This window comes from Bombus pyrosoma, linkage group LG2, assembly GCF_014825855.1.
Source record: "Bombus pyrosoma isolate SC7728 linkage group LG2, ASM1482585v1, whole genome shotgun sequence".
Taxonomy (NCBI): domain Eukaryota; kingdom Metazoa; phylum Arthropoda; class Insecta; order Hymenoptera; family Apidae; genus Bombus; species Bombus pyrosoma.
This window is the reverse complement of record NC_057771.1, coordinates 2,197,526-2,215,117: the sequence shown is the minus strand read 5'-3', so window position 1 is coordinate 2,215,117 and position 17,592 is coordinate 2,197,526. Positions and strand designations below refer to the sequence as shown.

At 35.3% G+C, this 17,592-nt stretch overlaps 1 protein-coding gene and 1 long non-coding RNA gene across 5 annotated transcripts in view; one reads left to right on the top strand and one right to left on the bottom strand.

Moving 5' to 3' along the window:
• The window catches only part of LOC122577620 (thyroid receptor-interacting protein 11-like), a 44,963-nt gene that overhangs the window by 4,781 nt on the left and 22,590 nt on the right, over positions 1-17,592 (bottom strand). For 3 of the 4 annotated variants that reach the window (XM_043749031.1, XM_043749032.1, XM_043749033.1), the window contains 4 exons: positions 4,596-4,763; positions 3,935-4,042; positions 2,852-3,260; positions 14-2,737 (listed from right to left, as the gene is read on the bottom strand). In XM_043749031.1, coding sequence (XP_043604966.1) covers positions 14-2,737; positions 2,852-3,260; positions 3,935-4,042; positions 4,596-4,763 — 3,409 coding nt within the window. Of the gene's footprint in view, positions 1-13; positions 2,738-2,851; positions 3,317-3,934; positions 4,043-4,595; positions 4,764-17,592 lie in introns of those variants that run through there. The other variant, XM_043749034.1, reaches the window with a different exon arrangement.
• LOC122577626 lies at positions 4,922-15,837 on the top strand. The gene is made up of 3 exons (XR_006320393.1): positions 4,922-5,680; positions 5,891-5,999; positions 12,793-15,837. It is a non-coding gene; the product is annotated as an uncharacterized LOC122577626 (long non-coding RNA).

Genomic DNA, 17,592 nt, shown 5'->3' with positions numbered 1-17,592 from the left:
TATTTTAAATTACCTCGTTGGAATTGTTCCAAGACTATCTGTAAATTAGTTAACGACGTAGTCTGTGATAAGATCTTATCTTCAGCGACAGCTAACTTATTTTGTATATCATCCCTTTGCTGAACAATCAACGCCATTTGTTGTTGTAACGTTTCCACTTGCTGATTTGCTCTTATACTTGCGGACGTATACGCGTTTGAACTGCTCTTCATTTTTTCTTCAGCCTGCTGTAATTTCACTTCTAATTCTTTTCGCGTTTCCTCCGCAAGTAAAGCGTCTTCCGTATAGCTTGATTCCATTTCAACCAAATGTGCTCGTAGCCTTTCTAACTCCTTTCCGGCGTTCGCTTCTTTGCCTTGGCTTTCGCTAAGTTGATTCTGTAGCATTCTGTTGTTCGATTGCTCTTGAATTAGAGCTGCTTCCAACGCGTTACATTTTTCATTAAGAATGGCAATTTCTGTTGTTTGCGTTGAGTGTTCGACGATCCCGCAAGTTTCCTTGTTGTTCGATTCTTCGGCATTTCTCAAACGTTGTTCGACTGTCCGCAGTTCATGCTGCAGAGTAGCTATGTCCCTTAATTCAGAGACATTTAAGTCTTTCTCTGTTAGCAAGTTCTGACTTCGCGATGTTTGTTCGCTCAAGAGGTGCGTCAACCTTTGAATTTCGTCATGATATTGCACATTTTCATTGTGTTTGATGGTTACAAGTTTCACAAGTTCGTCCCTTTCGTTCTTTATAGTCGCAAAATCGAGTGTTTCTGTATCAGTCTTTGCAAGATAGAGTGCGCTTTTCAGGTTATTAATCTCTTCGTCTTTTTCTCTAATAAGATGAGATAGATTTTCTATCGTTTCTTTGGCCATATCAGCTGATTCTGTATTTTCGTCAATTGCCTTTTGCAATTTCTTTTGCGAATTGATGATTTCCGCCATTAATTTACTGTTATCATCCTTCAAGGTATCATTTTCTCGTATCTTTTCCTCTAAAATAACTGTAATTTGTTGCTTTTCCTTATCACAGACATTTTCATTTATACGATTTAATAACTCTTTTTTCTCCGCTTCTAGACATGCAATATCATGCTCCAACTTGATACAGCTATCCCTGGCTACTTCGTATCCGGTTTTTAAAGTTTTATTTTCTTCGGCAACGGTGGCGAAACTCTCTTGTAATTTTATCAATTCCCTCTCTTTCAAACGTAATGTTTCTATTTTATTCTCCATTTGAGCATAATCGTTCTGCATGGAACACAATTTTTCAGTTAACTCGCTAAGCTCTAATTCACTCTTTAATTCTTCGCGTTTCTTTATTTCGTTTTGCAAATTTTCTTTTTCCAATTGAAGCTTCTCGGTCGTTTTGTTCATCGATAAAAGTTCACTTTTTAGTTCTACGTACCTTTCTTCCGACTCTCGTAATCGTTCCCTAATTTCATTTATCACTTTGTTATTATTCGCTACTTTTTCCTTCAATTCCGTCTGTTCTTGTTCTAATAAAGATTTTTCCGTGTTTACCAAGTCTAATTTATCGTTGGACTCGTCTTGAATGGCAGTTAACTGTTCCAACCAGGAAATCTTTTCTTTCGTTAAACTTTCGTTCTCTTGACTCAGCTTCGCTATGTAACTTTCTTTCAACTCTATTTGGTTGAACGCTTCGTCCAATTCTTTTCTCATGTTTAATATGTCGTAGTCTAAGTCATCTTTCTCACGATTAGTGTTGGCTAATTGTTCCTGAAGATCTTTTAACGTATCGTTATTCCCTGTCTCTGAATTACTTTCACGCCACTGCGAGATCTCTATTTCCAACTGTTCATTCCTCCGAGACAGTTCCTCGTTTTCTTTTTGAATTTCGTCTTTCATACCTCGCAGAATCGCCAAACTGTTTTCTAATTGTTTTCCATTAGAAACAGACGTTTTCAATTCGCGTCTCACGTTCTCAAGATCGAATTTCAGCTCCTCGACGAATTCGATGTTTTCATCTAAATACTTGCATTTTTCCAATGATATTCTCAGCTGTTCCTGCGTTTCTTTCTCCGTGTTCTCCAATAAATCGATCTTCTTTCGTAACTTGTCATTCTCATCCAACGTCGTATGCAATCTCCGATTCAGATTCTCCATTGTATTAAACGTGTCCTCGATATCTTCCGGAATATTTTCTAATTTTGCTGATTTTCTCGTTCGAGATGCAGGTGGCGATTGGCCTTGATTCTTTAATCGCGTTTCATTTGGACAAGTACTTCGTAGCATCGCATTTTTCTTTCTTAACGAGTTTTTCTTGCGCAACGCGGAATTTTCTACTTGAAGACGCTTCACCTCCTCGTGCAACCATTCAGTTTCCGATTCCACCACGTCTTTCGTCCATTTCACATCGATGTACTGCTTCGCCAGAGCCTCGAAAATCGACTCATCCGGTTCTATTTCTACAAAGGAACTCTTCAAAATATTCTTGACCCTTTTGGTTAATTCGCCGACCACATTTCCCTCATCCTGTTCGTCGGTCGATTCGTTTTCTTCCGTTTCTAGATCATTTGTTTGGATATGCTTATCTACGCTCTCTAAACTGTTAGTTTGTACGGTATGGTCGACAGTTTCTGTTCGTATCAGCGTGCTGAATTCCACGAGTTTACCTTCCAGTTGGACGACTTTATCTTGAGCCTGGTTGTAGTCTACGTAAAGCTGCTCGTAAGCGTTTTGAAGGCACTGGTGTTTTTTTTCGACCTCTTCCTTGAGGGACAATAGTTTTTCTAAGGGTTAAAAGGAAAATGAAAACGACCAATCATTTATTTTATATCAAGTTTTTAAAAAAATAGAAAAAAGTACTAGCATCATCAGATGGGAAGGGTTAAAGACATGCTTACCTATCGATTGTTCATGCTGCTGATCCAATTCTTCCACACTGGCGAACAATCTTTTATTTTCTTCCTGAAGTTCCTCGATTTTCTTGTACAATTCCGATTCTCTGTTGCTTGATGCCTTGATAAATTCATCTCGCATGTGGTTCTCTGAACTCAGGTCGAAATTAGGCTTCAACGCGGCGGTCTCGTGGCTGACGCTGTTGGGCCTCTTAAACTTCTCATCGAAGTCAGACTTTTCTTGTTTATTAGCCTCGCTATATTTCTCGTTCTCAGTTTCCAGCGCTTTTAGCGCGCCACGAACTAAATCCAGCTTCTCGAGGGAGTTCAATTTGGACAGCACCGTACGGAAATCGTTGATCAACGTTATTTCATCCGATTGCATGCGTCTCGTGTTTTTCTCGGTTTCCCGGCTCTGATTAACATAGTTTTGCTTTTACTGTGTATCGTTCATCATAAAATGTTTTAATACTGTAAAGTAAATTTTTCAAATGTTTTGTGAAACTTTAAACTCAAGAACGCCTCTCTTTATTCTAGGAAAATAATACACAAATATTTAAGTCTTCGAAAGACTAAATTAACTAGTTAAAAAAAGAAATGTATTATTTTCATTAAGGAGATCTTCACAGCGTAAAAATGTGTTAGACTTTATTTCACAAAAATTATGAATAAATACATTTAGCGTTTAACTTTAGTATTATCTATAGTATTAACAGTTGAAAAAAATAAGTATCTTTGTGCTTGATCATTTGCTTCATTTGATCAGACTGAAGTCTTCAAATACATCGCATCGTTTAAAATTAAGTAACTCGAAAAATTACATCGCGTTTCGTTTTATTCTTCTTATTTCTTCGAAACTTCTTATTTTCATAATCATATATTTGTTGCACTAACATGTTAGTAATCTTAAATTCGTCTGAATAAGCACAGTGATTCATTAGGAATGTTTTTTAATCATGCTAACAAACTCGAAGGACGAAATATATCCTCTAAGTGAAAAAAATCTAGCTTCCTTGGGTACAGATTTTTCGAAATAAGCTATTTCTTCGTTTTACTTTTACTAAGAATTACTAAGATATATATACCTACCTTTTCTTCCATTTGTATTATACGGTTCACCATATCTTGCTTTGCTCTTAAGAATTCCGCTTTTTGATGACCATCGGTGAGTTCATCTTTCAAAGAGGAATTGTTACCCTGGAGTTAACAATTGTAGCAGGTTATTTAATATTAACTAATAGGTTTTCTGAATTATTCCATGTATCATAAAACAAAATTTCTTAAGATGAAATATTTAAATGAAATATTACGCAGAATGCTATAGAAAGAGATAAATGTATTCGAACTGTCGACAACGTATTAACATTTATATTGCGCAGTTTAGAGAACGGTAATAGTGAATTAAGTATATTAAATGGATATCTTAACTAATAAAGTGACAATGATATGATATTGATTGAAGATAACGCGTAATGACATATGTTATCATGTGTATATATTCGCGAAACGGATGTCGCTACAGAGTTAAAATTAAACGCAATTATCTGAAAACAATTGCGACGTTAATTATCCCTTTTATGTTTAGTGGGACAAAGAAGACAATGCGATTATTAGGTACACGGAGCAATTTAAATATTATATATGCAACGAGTGCCGATCAGTTTTGAATCTATTAAATTATCATTTTTCAGAAAAGGAACTTAGTTCAAAATATTTGTTTATACATAATAGAGAATTTTTCATATTTTACCTTTTGAATGCGTTTAAGTTCGATTTCTAAATCTCGTATTTTCACGGTGGCTTGTGCCAGTTGTTCTTGCAATTGTCGCACGTGATTCCGACTTTTTGAATTTCGATTTTTCGTGGACGGTGGATCCCAAAAAAATACCTCGCCCTCGTCATCGTGATTACTATCGTTCTGAAACAAACAGATAATTAAAATTATAAGGTTTTTATCTTTAGAGTTAGCGTTCTATGAAATAATATATCCATAATTTTTTTAGTGACCTATTGTTGCTTATTATGTTGCTTATTAGTTCAACCAGAAACGGGTAGAGGTTCGTAATAAATAATCCCCTTTTAATCTCACCAACTACGCAACAAAGTATATCGACTATCAGAAATGCTACGCATTTTCCGAACAACCCAATATTTTATACGTATTTATATTATATTTTATATCGACGATTGAAGGTTGGTCGCAATTTTATGTTTTATTACGTAAAGTTCCATCATGATAACATTATACAGGAGACACGATCGTGTTGGAGATAGAGCTAAGAAAATTCACGAAGGCCCTGTAGACAGATCCCGATGATTTCAAAAGCATGGCGTGCATTAATGCATCAGCGCATCAGAAAACGCGAGCAACCTCTTTCGATTGAAAATTCATCAAGCGACGTCTTTTGCAACAATTGTTGTGAAAACGAGCGATCGTCTACAAGGGGAAAAAGAGTCGTACACGTCGTTAAGATGGGAAAATATTTACCGGGACGAGTATCGGTAGATACCGCGTCGCAACGCGACGTTTCAGCGACCGAGTCGGATGCGAGTAATTTTCGTCCGGGAGGAAACTCGCGATTATTCCGTTATATCGCGCGAAAAAGGTTACATCGCTTTCCAAACTTGCATCAAGGGAATTTTTAATCTGCTGATTAAATGTGACAAATTTTTAACTATCGTATAACGATGTTTCGATGGTTAATTTAGATTCCAACTATGTACGTATTATACTTTCGTAAGAAGGTACAGTACACAGTTAAAAGTATGTTCCAGTACATCGCAGTCGCGTGAACGAACTCGCGAGGATCACATGTCTGATTCTAATTGATATTAGTAAGTCTTACACGATTAGAAAAGATATTAATTATCGAAATCGAAAGTATTAAATATCGAAATGTAATTGCAAAGTTGCATTTCAGCGACCAATTCGGATGCGTGCAATCTTTGTGGGGAAGAAAACTCGCGATTATTCGATCGTATCTCATCCGAAATCTCCTTTTGAATACACGATCAATTAACGCATCGATTTTAATGATTTCATAGGTGAGCTCGATCGATCGAATAGCTACTACCAAAGAAATACACGTGAGTCGTGCCACGTTGACGTTTCTTCGCAAGTTTGAGTCGACTCGAAGCAGGATGCGACCGACTGGTAAGCAGCGTATCATTAGTATGTAACTTAGTATTGTTATACACGTTTACATAAGTATTCCGTATGTCGTGAACAATGCAAGTAGTATGGCGCCGCTCGGCCGTGGAACCGCGCGGGCGCGAAAGAGGGAAGAAAAAAAATCTAGGGAAAAGGGACCTATGGTGGGGATGGTGTACTTATGCAATCGAAATTATGATCAGTTGCGGTTCTCTTGGGGGAAGAGAAAGAAAACGGCATATTCGGTTTTCAAATTGCTCACACCTGATAGAAAGGATGTCAAGATTTTACGGTGAATTGAGACTTTATAAAAGGCTTGTCATTCCATAGAAATTGCCGAGATTATGTAAACCCTCGTAAACTCTTTTACGTGTTCCGTGTATATTCCGTTTGTTGTTTTTATCCACGTAAAAACCGCCCGACTCCGGGACGAACCGACTCGGGGATATCTCAATTCAATTCAATTCAACTCAATTCAATTTACTCCACTGTACTGATACAGAAGGGTAAATTGAATTCGTATTGAAACGCGTTGTTTTCTTTTCTTCTTTTTTTTTTTTTTTTTTTTTTTGTCATATGCCATTCCAAATTTGATAGTTTAAAATTTGTTCTATTGTGCACTATGACGTAATTTAGTCGATAGTTAAAGGAAAGGAAAGTTTATCTATAACTGCTACTACAAAAGTTGAACAGTTTCTGAAAATGTAATGATACAAACTATGCAGGGATTAAAGTGGAATCAATGAAACAGCAGCTTCGTGAATATAAAAGTAATTTAAAAATTTGTCACGAAAGTTCATAATGAGTTGAACTATTAACTCGTTAAAAAAGAAACGACTGTCTCAACTTACAATGCTTCGTGGAATAATTCGTTAATGGAATAATTATCCACTTCAACTGTAAAACAGATTATTGCGCAAGAAACGAAATTATGTTTGGAAAAGGAATTGTTTTGAAAACTTAAAAATTTATTCGGCCCGAGTCAATAGAGAAATAGCTTTCGCCCGTCAATCGATTCGAAAGTCCGTCGCCATGCATTACCATATTTCTATACAAATTATTCAATGAGCTGTTATTATGGCCACGTATCATCTTGACAAAGGACTACAAATAGGTTTTTATCCTACCATAAGTTTCCCCATATAAGGGAAAGAAGGGAGGGGACAAGATGGAAGGGAAGAAAAAGGAAAGATTCACCTTTCGACCGGGCTTCATGCCGTTCAAAGTTCTTTCATTTAAAAGTCAATTCTTTGCCTATTCCAAACAGATCGTATGTTTTCTTTTTGTTTCGCATAATACAAAAAGACGCGTCAACGTTCACAGTTCTGTTCTGGCGCATCACGCGATCGTGTCATCATTTTGGGGAAGAAATTCTCCAACGTTTAAAATGTATAAAGTCGGTATCTGATAGCGATAAAATGATCGTGAGATGAAATCCAATCCTTTCGTGGATGCAGTGGTCGATGAAATATTATTCCGTATTCCTGAAAATTATCGAAAGTTCGATGTACGAGATTTGAATAGACTTTGAATTCAAAATATTTCCACGATCGTTTTTTTTATGAGGAAACTTAAACGAGAGGAATAAACAAAAGCTCGTTCGTTGATGCATGTGTCGAAGCAGTTTGGTATCGCATCGTTGCATATTATTCATAGGACCCTTTCAGATATGCGACTGATACCGAAAAGCTTTCGATGCACACTTTCCAAATGCTAATCGATGCACACGCGTTATGCATTTGTCTTTCCAGCCTCCGCTGACATTTTTTTAAGTCGATTCTGCTCGCGATAAACTGTTTTTTGGTCCCGGTGCGGTGTTCGGTAACCTCGGTTTTAGGCAGCGAGGAGAAGAAGGAAGCAAGGAATTTAAATAACTTTCCGTTTCCATTCTTTAATTTAAAAGCATTCTACTTTTTAAATCATTCTAATGTCAAATTTCTTCCGTTTCTTCGTTTCTATATTTTAGTATTTGTTCCTTGCGCCGCTTATCCATTTTACTATACGAACAAGATATATTTTTTATCACTTTAATATAAAATTGGTATTATATGTCTTAATGATTTGTAAATAGGGAAAAAGAAGTAGTTAAGAAGAAAAAAAATTCGATTGAGTAGTGAGAGTATGCGGGCGCTTTTCGCGATCCAAACTCTCCTAATGAATATGAAAGGAGCCTCCGTTAGGTCAGGTCAAGGAATAATGCATCGTTTGACTTGCATATATGTATGTGGACTCGCGCAACCAAAGTTTCCTTTTTTTTTTCTTCCAATACGGCCTGCTTATACGTTTACTTCACCTTGAACACTCGATACTTTAGAACTGACACGGAGAAGGATCTCAGGGTCGTACGTCATAAGTCGAACTTAGAGCTCTTCTTGCCTTGCAAATGCTCCTCGAATAGCCTCGATTAACACATTTTTCTTTTATTATGGTAAAGAATCGGGCTTTCAAGGCTGTGTTCACACAAGTTATAAAGATAGTTTGAACAGGGAGCAGCGTTTGTTTGGCGTTTCTTGGGGGAAAATTAGAGGGGAACGAAACAGACACGACGTTGACCACTTCGACGTTGACTGTGCATTTGCATATGCTTCTTTGTATGTCCTATTAATATATGCTTCTTAACCGAACACCACCTTCGTTATCGTAGAGCTTAAAGCCATTTGTTTGAATTTTAAAAATTGTCGTCTTTTTGTAGAAATGATGTGACGATGGTACTGATATTTTCTATGTTCCAATTTTCATTTATTTTCATGATTTATCATAACAACACGAATAGGTATACAACGCGAATATTGCTTGTGATAAGCCGAAGGATTCGAGTCGTCGTCGATGAAACTTTACATAAACTTTTGATAGATGCATTTATGTATCAAAATATGTATCAAGTAGCGGTAAATATATTGAAACGAGAAAGAACATATGAAATTCACAAAGAGTCAAAATTGACATCAGAATTTTCTTCGTCAAGAAGCTTTATCTTTCAATAACATATATCATAGACCTGTGATATAAAGTTTGTAACTACTTTACACAGAGAAAATATATTTTTCAATCCTCATACAGAGTACTCTAATGAAGCATAAAAGATTATAAAGTAACGATCGTAAATGAAAAGGTTTGCCTTTACGGAAAGATGTTGCACGTAATTCATTAAAAACGTTCGCGTGTATCATTTGAGAAACAAAAGCGAAGGAAATGAACATGGTATATTGATACGATCGCATGACACTTGCCTCGCGTTACACGCGAAATTATAAGGTACGTGGAAAGAGATCAGTGATATCGTCGATTGAGATCGCAGCTTGATTGAATCGTGGTTGTTATTCAAGTTCTACACCAAGTTTTTATCGATTATTATTTTATCGATTATTTTGCACATGAATCAAATTGTTACAAAAGTAAAAAAAATCAAACTGTGACTAAAAATATGCATATACGAGAATTCTTTTGCTATACAAAAAGCATACACTATACTACACGTACACAAAGAGCTACAAAAGTAATAATTTTTCGATCTTAAAGAATCGTTCACGCTTTTGAAGCAACACACAATAATTTTCTGTTTTCCGATATCGTGCTAAGATGGTCGGTATATCTTTACTTTATACATTTCGACAAAAATGAATGCTATTTTCCCTGCAAGCCTTTGATGGCATGACGTTTGTAAGCTCATTAGTGATAGGGATGATAAAGCCAAGTGATGAAATAGCTATATGTTAGCTTGGTTGAGATTTGGTTGGAATTTCACAAATGCATTAACCAGTGAATTTGAAAAGACATAAAAGATTTACGCTATATACTGTTTGTAATTATTTGTATGATCTCAAAGATTACTTCCAAAACTAATTCGTGATAAAAACAGCGTTAATTATTGCAACGCAGAGACCTGCTTAGACAATGCTAATGATAGCGATGAATCTGTTACCTCTTATAATATAGTCAGAGAGAGGCATATAATTTCTGGGTATCAATAATAATAATAATGCAAGCGCTTATAAGAAATACGAGGGGGAATTAAAAATATGTTTGAGTAGTGAAATATATATAATGTTTGTATAGAAGATGAAAAAAGACAGCAAATGGAGGATTGAAATAGAAGTAATGCATTTATCTGGGGAAATAAACACGATGAAGAAATTATCAGCAAGTAATACGTACGTTGCATTTGCCACGCCTTTATGGATAAGGAAATGGAATCTGTGATTAAGCACTTTTATGCGATTATCATTCAATAAATTTCCTCTTTTTTCTTAGGCTATATGAGATAAAGTATGTATGTACAGCATACAGTCAGCAACTATTTGAATGATTGCACTAAGGTCGAGATAAAAATAAACCATGTATTTTTCTTTCAAAATATTTGCTGCGTAGACTTTCTTATCATTTTTTTGAAATTTTGATAATACGTTATTTAGTACATTATCTAGCCTTACCAGAATGCTTGAAAATCTTAACTCCTTAATCCCTATAATAAGTCGCTGTAAAAATGACTTTTCGATTAATTGCGGAAAAACTGCTCGTACGAAGTCGTTAAAAAGACTAATATAGTGTGTCAAATGACTAGAAGAATTTTCTTTTGACAAAAATTCAGCTTTCGCCTCGTCGTTTCAACGACGTTTTCAAATAAACGTAATGCGAAATATGTAAGATCGATAATTTCGACGTTAAAAATGCGGTATATTATAATGTGAAGTTGCTATTATGTCCATTTCTGAATTGTTTGTGCGCTCATAGAAAGTACAGACAGCCAAGATATTTCTTCCTAAAGAGAAAATCTCAAACATATGCGAAGAATACGACCTTTGAGCATCGGCGTGTTCTGTTTTTGAAAGATATTGTCACGCTACAAATACCTTAATCTTGTTAAAATTTTTAATGCTACAGTTACATTACAATATATGCCGGTTATAACTTCCAATCTAAGGATGCAGCTGTTAAGAATAAATACGTCAAAGTTGGAAGATATTTAAATTATTAATAATTAATTTTTATTTTAAATTGAAGAACATTTAAATCGTTATTCAAATCTATTTGTTAGCAGGCATGAAACAAAGTTTCACGAAATCACACCATTTTGCAAGTTGCGTTGATACATTTTCATATTGAGACGTTGATAATCAGATTCAGGAACTTGTTGCATGCAAACTTTAAGCGAGATTCACACTCCACAATTTGTACAATTCAGTGCAACGTTACATAATTATTCGGATCAAAGATACGATTTACACAGAAGTGCCATAGCAAAATTTATATACACAGTAATATTTATTGAATTATGCACTCTACCTATCTAGAATTGCGAATTCTCTGGAGAAATTAATTTCGAGAATTAGAGATTTAGAATCCATATTTTCGTGCTTGATTTTGACAAATTAAAAAGATTACTCGAATTTAAATTTAACAAAGGGCATTAGACACCCAAATGTTAAAATAAATTCTCAAGTGGTTAAAAGTATGAGTCATTCTAATTTTAAGAATGACAAGCTTCGTTATATGGTAAAATATACGAGAATAGAATTCAGGATATGATGATAAGCAATAAATTGATTACATCACATAGTGAATGTCAATTATGAACTTCATTTCTAATCACGTTCTAGTCCCAGCATTTTCTAATTCAGACTGAAATTCGGTTTCTATAATAAAGCAAAGAAGTAATGAAACAATGCTTATCAGTTAAAAGCTATAGATTGACAAATTAATAACCACTTTTGCCTATTTTTGGTTGTTTAGAATTAAACTACAGCCACGCCGAGTAAACTCTAATAATTACAACGTTAAAAAATATATCTTTTTTATTGTGACGATAAGTACGGTCATTTACTTATAAGCAAACTTGGAAAAGAAGGCAAAATCATTCATCGAAGGACTATGAATAAAGATACTTAAAATGAAGACTAAAATCTTCTTTTATACGGATTGTGGATGTACTTCGAGTACTTATAAACAGTAATTATAGTCTTGTACAGATATATGACGTGACAGGACTTCAAACATGGTGACGTACGAGTATCGTTAAATAGATATTGAAGTGAATGACGTGTAACAAGGACAAGTGCAACATAATCTGTTCTACAAATAATACTTATTTCTTTTTGCAAAAGTCTAAATAAATTTAATTTCTAATTAACATTTGACATATTAAATGTCGTAAAAAATAAAAAAGTCACAGAGAATAATTGATTTTGATAAAAAAAAGTACACCAGTTCTGCCTGTTTTGAACACAATTTCTTCGAACCATCCTACTTCTAAATGGTTCACGCGTAACCATGTCATCTTATCGAAGTAACGTGGCGAACTATACGCTACAGATACTGATAGCAACCGTGGGAAAGGAAATACTCGTAGAAATGTACGTTATACTAATTTTAATCAGGCAAAATATTTCAATCTTCTAAATTAACCAATTCGTTCGATTTATAGGATCTACACGAGACAAGAAATAAGCATATTCTATTTAACAAAATAAGTCGTTCCAGAATCATAATCGTGTACTTATTTACTCATATATACGGTAAAATTGTGAAATTCCATAGGACTCGAATGATGCTATAGTGCACAAAAAACAATCGTGACTAACAACGACCAGATAACGTTTAATTGCAATCGATTAGATGTCTTCAACCGATGTTTCTATTTCGACGTTTTGAAATGGAAAACTCGCAGGAGGCGATTGAACCGCTACGTTTAAACCAGATGCTATACTCGATATTCTAACGCGAGCTATGTCAACACAGACTGTAATAAAACTTGTGTCATACCGTTTGTATGTGTTCACGTGCTTTGTTTTAATTGCAGGGAACTTCATCGCGCAGTTCTTTGCACGAGGCGCAAAATTCTATTCGATAGCGAACGATCAAACGTCAAGATAAGAATCGACAGTTATGAGAACTGTCGTTGGACGTGTGGTGAGCTAGAAACTTACTATGTTTTCTCTTGGTAATGGAGCATCTTCATTGACTTTATCGACTTTATATTGTCAAGTTCTTATAATTAAATTGCAAATAAAACCATTTGTCGCCATAAAGAATCATTCTATATGTTATAACAAGAAAAAGTAAACGAAATAAAAAAATTAAGAATATGTAGCCACGTTTATTCATTCGAGAAAACTCATGAAGCAAAATATCAGGATATGGTTAAAAAAAAGTGTCAGGATGTGATCGTAGGCTTAACAGATCAGAGGCCTTTAGCTACAATACTACAGCCACATTTTATCCAAGTTCTAACTATTCTCGAAATTTTTATGAATTAAAGACGCAAAATTCAAGGTGGTATGTACCGAAGAACAAAAATTTTACTTTTAACTACTAATGGTTTTAACAATACCTATCATTCACAATCAGATATAATTATTAACTGCGTCTCTCGTGCGAGGATCAAATAATCAACGCATTTTGTAACATGGATGTAATTATGCAAAATATGTACAAGCTACGCGTAACTGTGTGGCACGGCGCAACGATTGCCCGTTTACATACACATTTCGTTTCATCTCGCGTAAATCAATACCAACTCTGGAACGCGAGATTTCGTTAATTGTATACCTCGTTCTTCTCCCCCGCTTTTTTTTCAGCCTATCCGGCAAATGATCCGTTCTGCTTCCGATTTATACTAGCTCTCTTACGTCACGAAATATTCGTCATCGGATTTATCAATAAAAATTACGAACTGTCAAGGAACACAATTTGATTTTGCGAATTGTTCTCGAATTGTTACGTCGTTTAGTAATTCAAAATAGGTACTCCCACCAATTTATTCAATGCATCCTTTCCACTTCTCATGTTTTTCGATTGTTCCATTTGAAATGATAAATTAAATCGCTGTATAAAAGTTAATTGGCGAAAATATGGTAGGTATTATTTGAATCAAAATTCTCTATCTTTTTACGAATTTCATATTTGTATCGAATCATTTCGATTGAGAAATAAATTAAACACGATATTGTAAACATGGCAGTGACTGTATTGAAATATTTAGCCGTTTATATTAAACTTTTCACATTTCACTGGCGTAATTTTTCGAAATGCTTACACGTTAGCGTCTGCTAGTTATAAACGAAACCAATTGAAAATTAAATTGTGCAATCAATTAATACCGAATGATTATTTCTTACGTAGCGTGATTGGAGTAAAATGCAGGTCGGGGTTAGAAATGGCATTCATTGATTGCCATTGGAGAGACAATTATCTCTCGCGCGGGATTCGAGTTAGATGAACGTTAATATCAATTCGATTATTTTAGTCGAAAATAGGTTAGTTGAAAATTATAGGCTTCGTGCAATAAACAACTTGTCGATATAATTACGTTTCACTGATTCTAAAATTCGAAAAACTTATATAATTTGGTAAGATATTTTCAAAGCGACATTTCCACAAATAAATATAAAACGATATAATTCCAAATGCATAGTAAAAACAGTATAGTAAAAAAAGTTGATAGCAATTATCACAATAACAATAAAAAACAAAATAACAATAAAAAAGAAATAATAAACTCGAGTGTTCCAAGATTGGTATGAAGTTATGAGCAATTTCACTGTCGAAATTGAGACCCGGAAATCAACGTCAGACAGCGAGACACCTCATGGTTGGCAATTATATCGAACAAAAACAAGGGAAAATGGAAAAGAAAGGGAATTACCATCAGAACAGCCGGACAAGCAACGCAAGGAGGTCACGATAAGAAGTGCGTAACCAAAGGTTCCCCCGTTCCCTCCACCTAGATATGTCAGTCCAGTGGACTGAGTCCAGGTATCAGGAATAATGAACGTTCGAGTATTCAGCCACTGGGAGCATTGTTCGCGCTGCAAATATTAACCACAGTCTCGAGTGCAGCTCGCGGCATTTCTATCTACCGGTGGTCTTACGCGTAAATTTACGGTAAAAACAACATTTTCTTCTACAAAAGCGTATGCCTATACACGGGTTGGGTTGAATTCGAACGATCGCGAATCCAGTAAATTAAATTGAAAACTCTGTAACTCGGTTCATTAATCGTTATTCATTTTGACGATTAATTTTCACTTTTCGACAACATCAAATGATCTCCTGAATGAAACGGGTAAAAGAAAGCAGATTGATAGCCAAAACTTCTCGGTTTATCTTTAAAGTTGCAATTCGGGGAATACGCGGATAGGTGCTTAAAATTCCGAATAACTTTTCCAACCTCGGGGAAACGTAAAAATAAAAGCAATGGAAAGTTTAGGTATATATTATATTATTTATGAAGTTGTTATTATAATTGTTAAATAATGCAGGCTGATGTAAAATTGCCGATGCAGAATAATGTTTAGTGATACGAACAGAGACAACATAGCACGAGGATTAATACAAGAATTGCCAGTAGACTCGATAAAAAGCGTGAAACCGCTGAAATTGAAAGGACAAGCGTAAAGCAGATTACAAAATGAAGAGAATTTATACGGCACACAATGCGGGTTGTTACTTTCCTGTTACTCGAAAAACTATTCATACTTAGTGTACACGATGGAAAGGGAAAAGGCAAACAGCCGAACGAATTAGCACAATGAACGTGCGCCAGCCTGGAACGTAAAAGCGAAAAAATAATTTACAGGAAGAATATTTATCGTAGAGCAATACTTCAGCTAGTCGGTAGTCGGTAACTAATTGCGCTTTAAACGCAATGCACCGATACATTTTATTATGAATATTATCTTCGACTAATGTTCGTTCAAAATACCATAAAATTTGCTGCTCGTTGCTGTGCATGTAGGTTAATTGTATTGTGTAACGAGGGATGGAAAAACACACGTCGATAACGCGATATAATTTACGAAACTGAAAGGTAATAGCGGGGAGACGTATTGTACCAACCGAAACAATGGATAGCGCAAACACCTGCATCACTGAAACGGCTCTGCTTTAGACGATCGATCATGTTGCATTAAGCTCTTTAATTAAAATGCTGTCCGGGCATGTGTATGCGCACAATGTGACTAGGAGGAATTCTGCTACCACATTTACCTCCTATCAACAGTGCAAAAAGTATTAAATCTAAAATCTCCACTTTTATAAAATCGTGGCAGCGATCGAATTTTACCAATGTCGGTTAGTAAGTTTAAAAAACTAGAAAAGAACTGTACAATTTTCACAGTGGTGAAGCAACACTACCTTCGAATTTCTTAATACCATAAAATGTTATAAGCGTTGCTTTATCACGTGTACACGCAAGGAACGAAGAATACAACCGAAAGAAATATTGCTAAAATATGTATACCATTTATGACGAAAAATCCTCGGCAGTTCACAAATAAAGAGGACGCCGTGGTACGACCGTTTCCCGAATTATCAAGTCTTGTTACGGTATGAAACAGACATAGCGGCTGGCATAATTACATACGTTTGTGTCGTTAGTGTTTCAGTTTAACATGTACTGCCCTAATCTCCAATACTCCGCGAGGTGCATTGTACCTGTACCGGTACTAACGTAATAACGTCGCGCGAGGTCAATGACGTAATTCGATGGTGACCATCATACAGACTGTATGCTTCTATAGGGTGTCTGAATTTTAATTAGATGTAGGAAATACAGATGAAAATAGATTTAAAGAAATTACTTTAAGAATTCTGTATTTTCTTTACTATTGGACGATGAATAGCCTTTAGTTTTACGTATCGAAGGCTAAGTACCTTGACATACATAGTCAAAGGTCGATACTATTATTCAATTCTATCAATACCATTAATATTGCTACTTAAGTTTATTAACAACACTGATATTCTTACCTAATCCTGCTTTCTGCAAACAGATACTTAAGTAAAAACCAGTTGAATGTTTTCGATCCTATTATGATAAATGTGCCGTTTCAAGAATTAGAGATTTAGTAATATTGTTTTCCAGTTCTACATAAAAATGGATGTTTCGTTACAGTCTGTAAAAAAAACCTGTACTCATAAAAAAGCAGATTACTCCTTATAAGCGCCCTGCTTTTTTAAGAATTTTCTGCATTTCATATTTTTGTAATGTTTCGTTACGTAGTTCTCGAGTCCTTAAGAATTGGACACAGTGTACAGGGCAGAGCGGTCACAAGCGCCATAATGGCGGTTTAAGGGTCAGTGAATAATTATAATAAATGTTGGTCACCAAGTTACGTCATCTTTGTAATGTTCTATCGTCTCCGATAGATCGAGTCATAAAAAGGAATCTTTACGCTCTCTTCATTTCTGAATCCTTTCGCCGCACCAACACGAACTTCTTAAACACTTATTTCAAAACGACTGCTTCGTTCTTTTCATCTCCCTGTCGCGTGGGCTTCGTGATTATACATCGTTGTATTCGATTTTATATTTGATTAAATACTTCCGACTTTAGAAACGTTGCATCTACCTGCAAAATATTGTTATTAAGCGCAGGCAAAAGCTTCTTTGAAGTTAGTTTACGTGTTTCGGCGTAAAATAAAACACTCGTTGAAAGTCAACATCATCGGTCAAAAAACAGTTTCAAGCTTAACCAATACAAAATGAACTTCATAGAACATTCTCAAAATTCTTTATTTTAGTAGAAAATCGATCACCGATTGAAATCCTGGAAAAGAAACGAATCACCGTCAAATGCCGTCGATGACATGAATTCTAC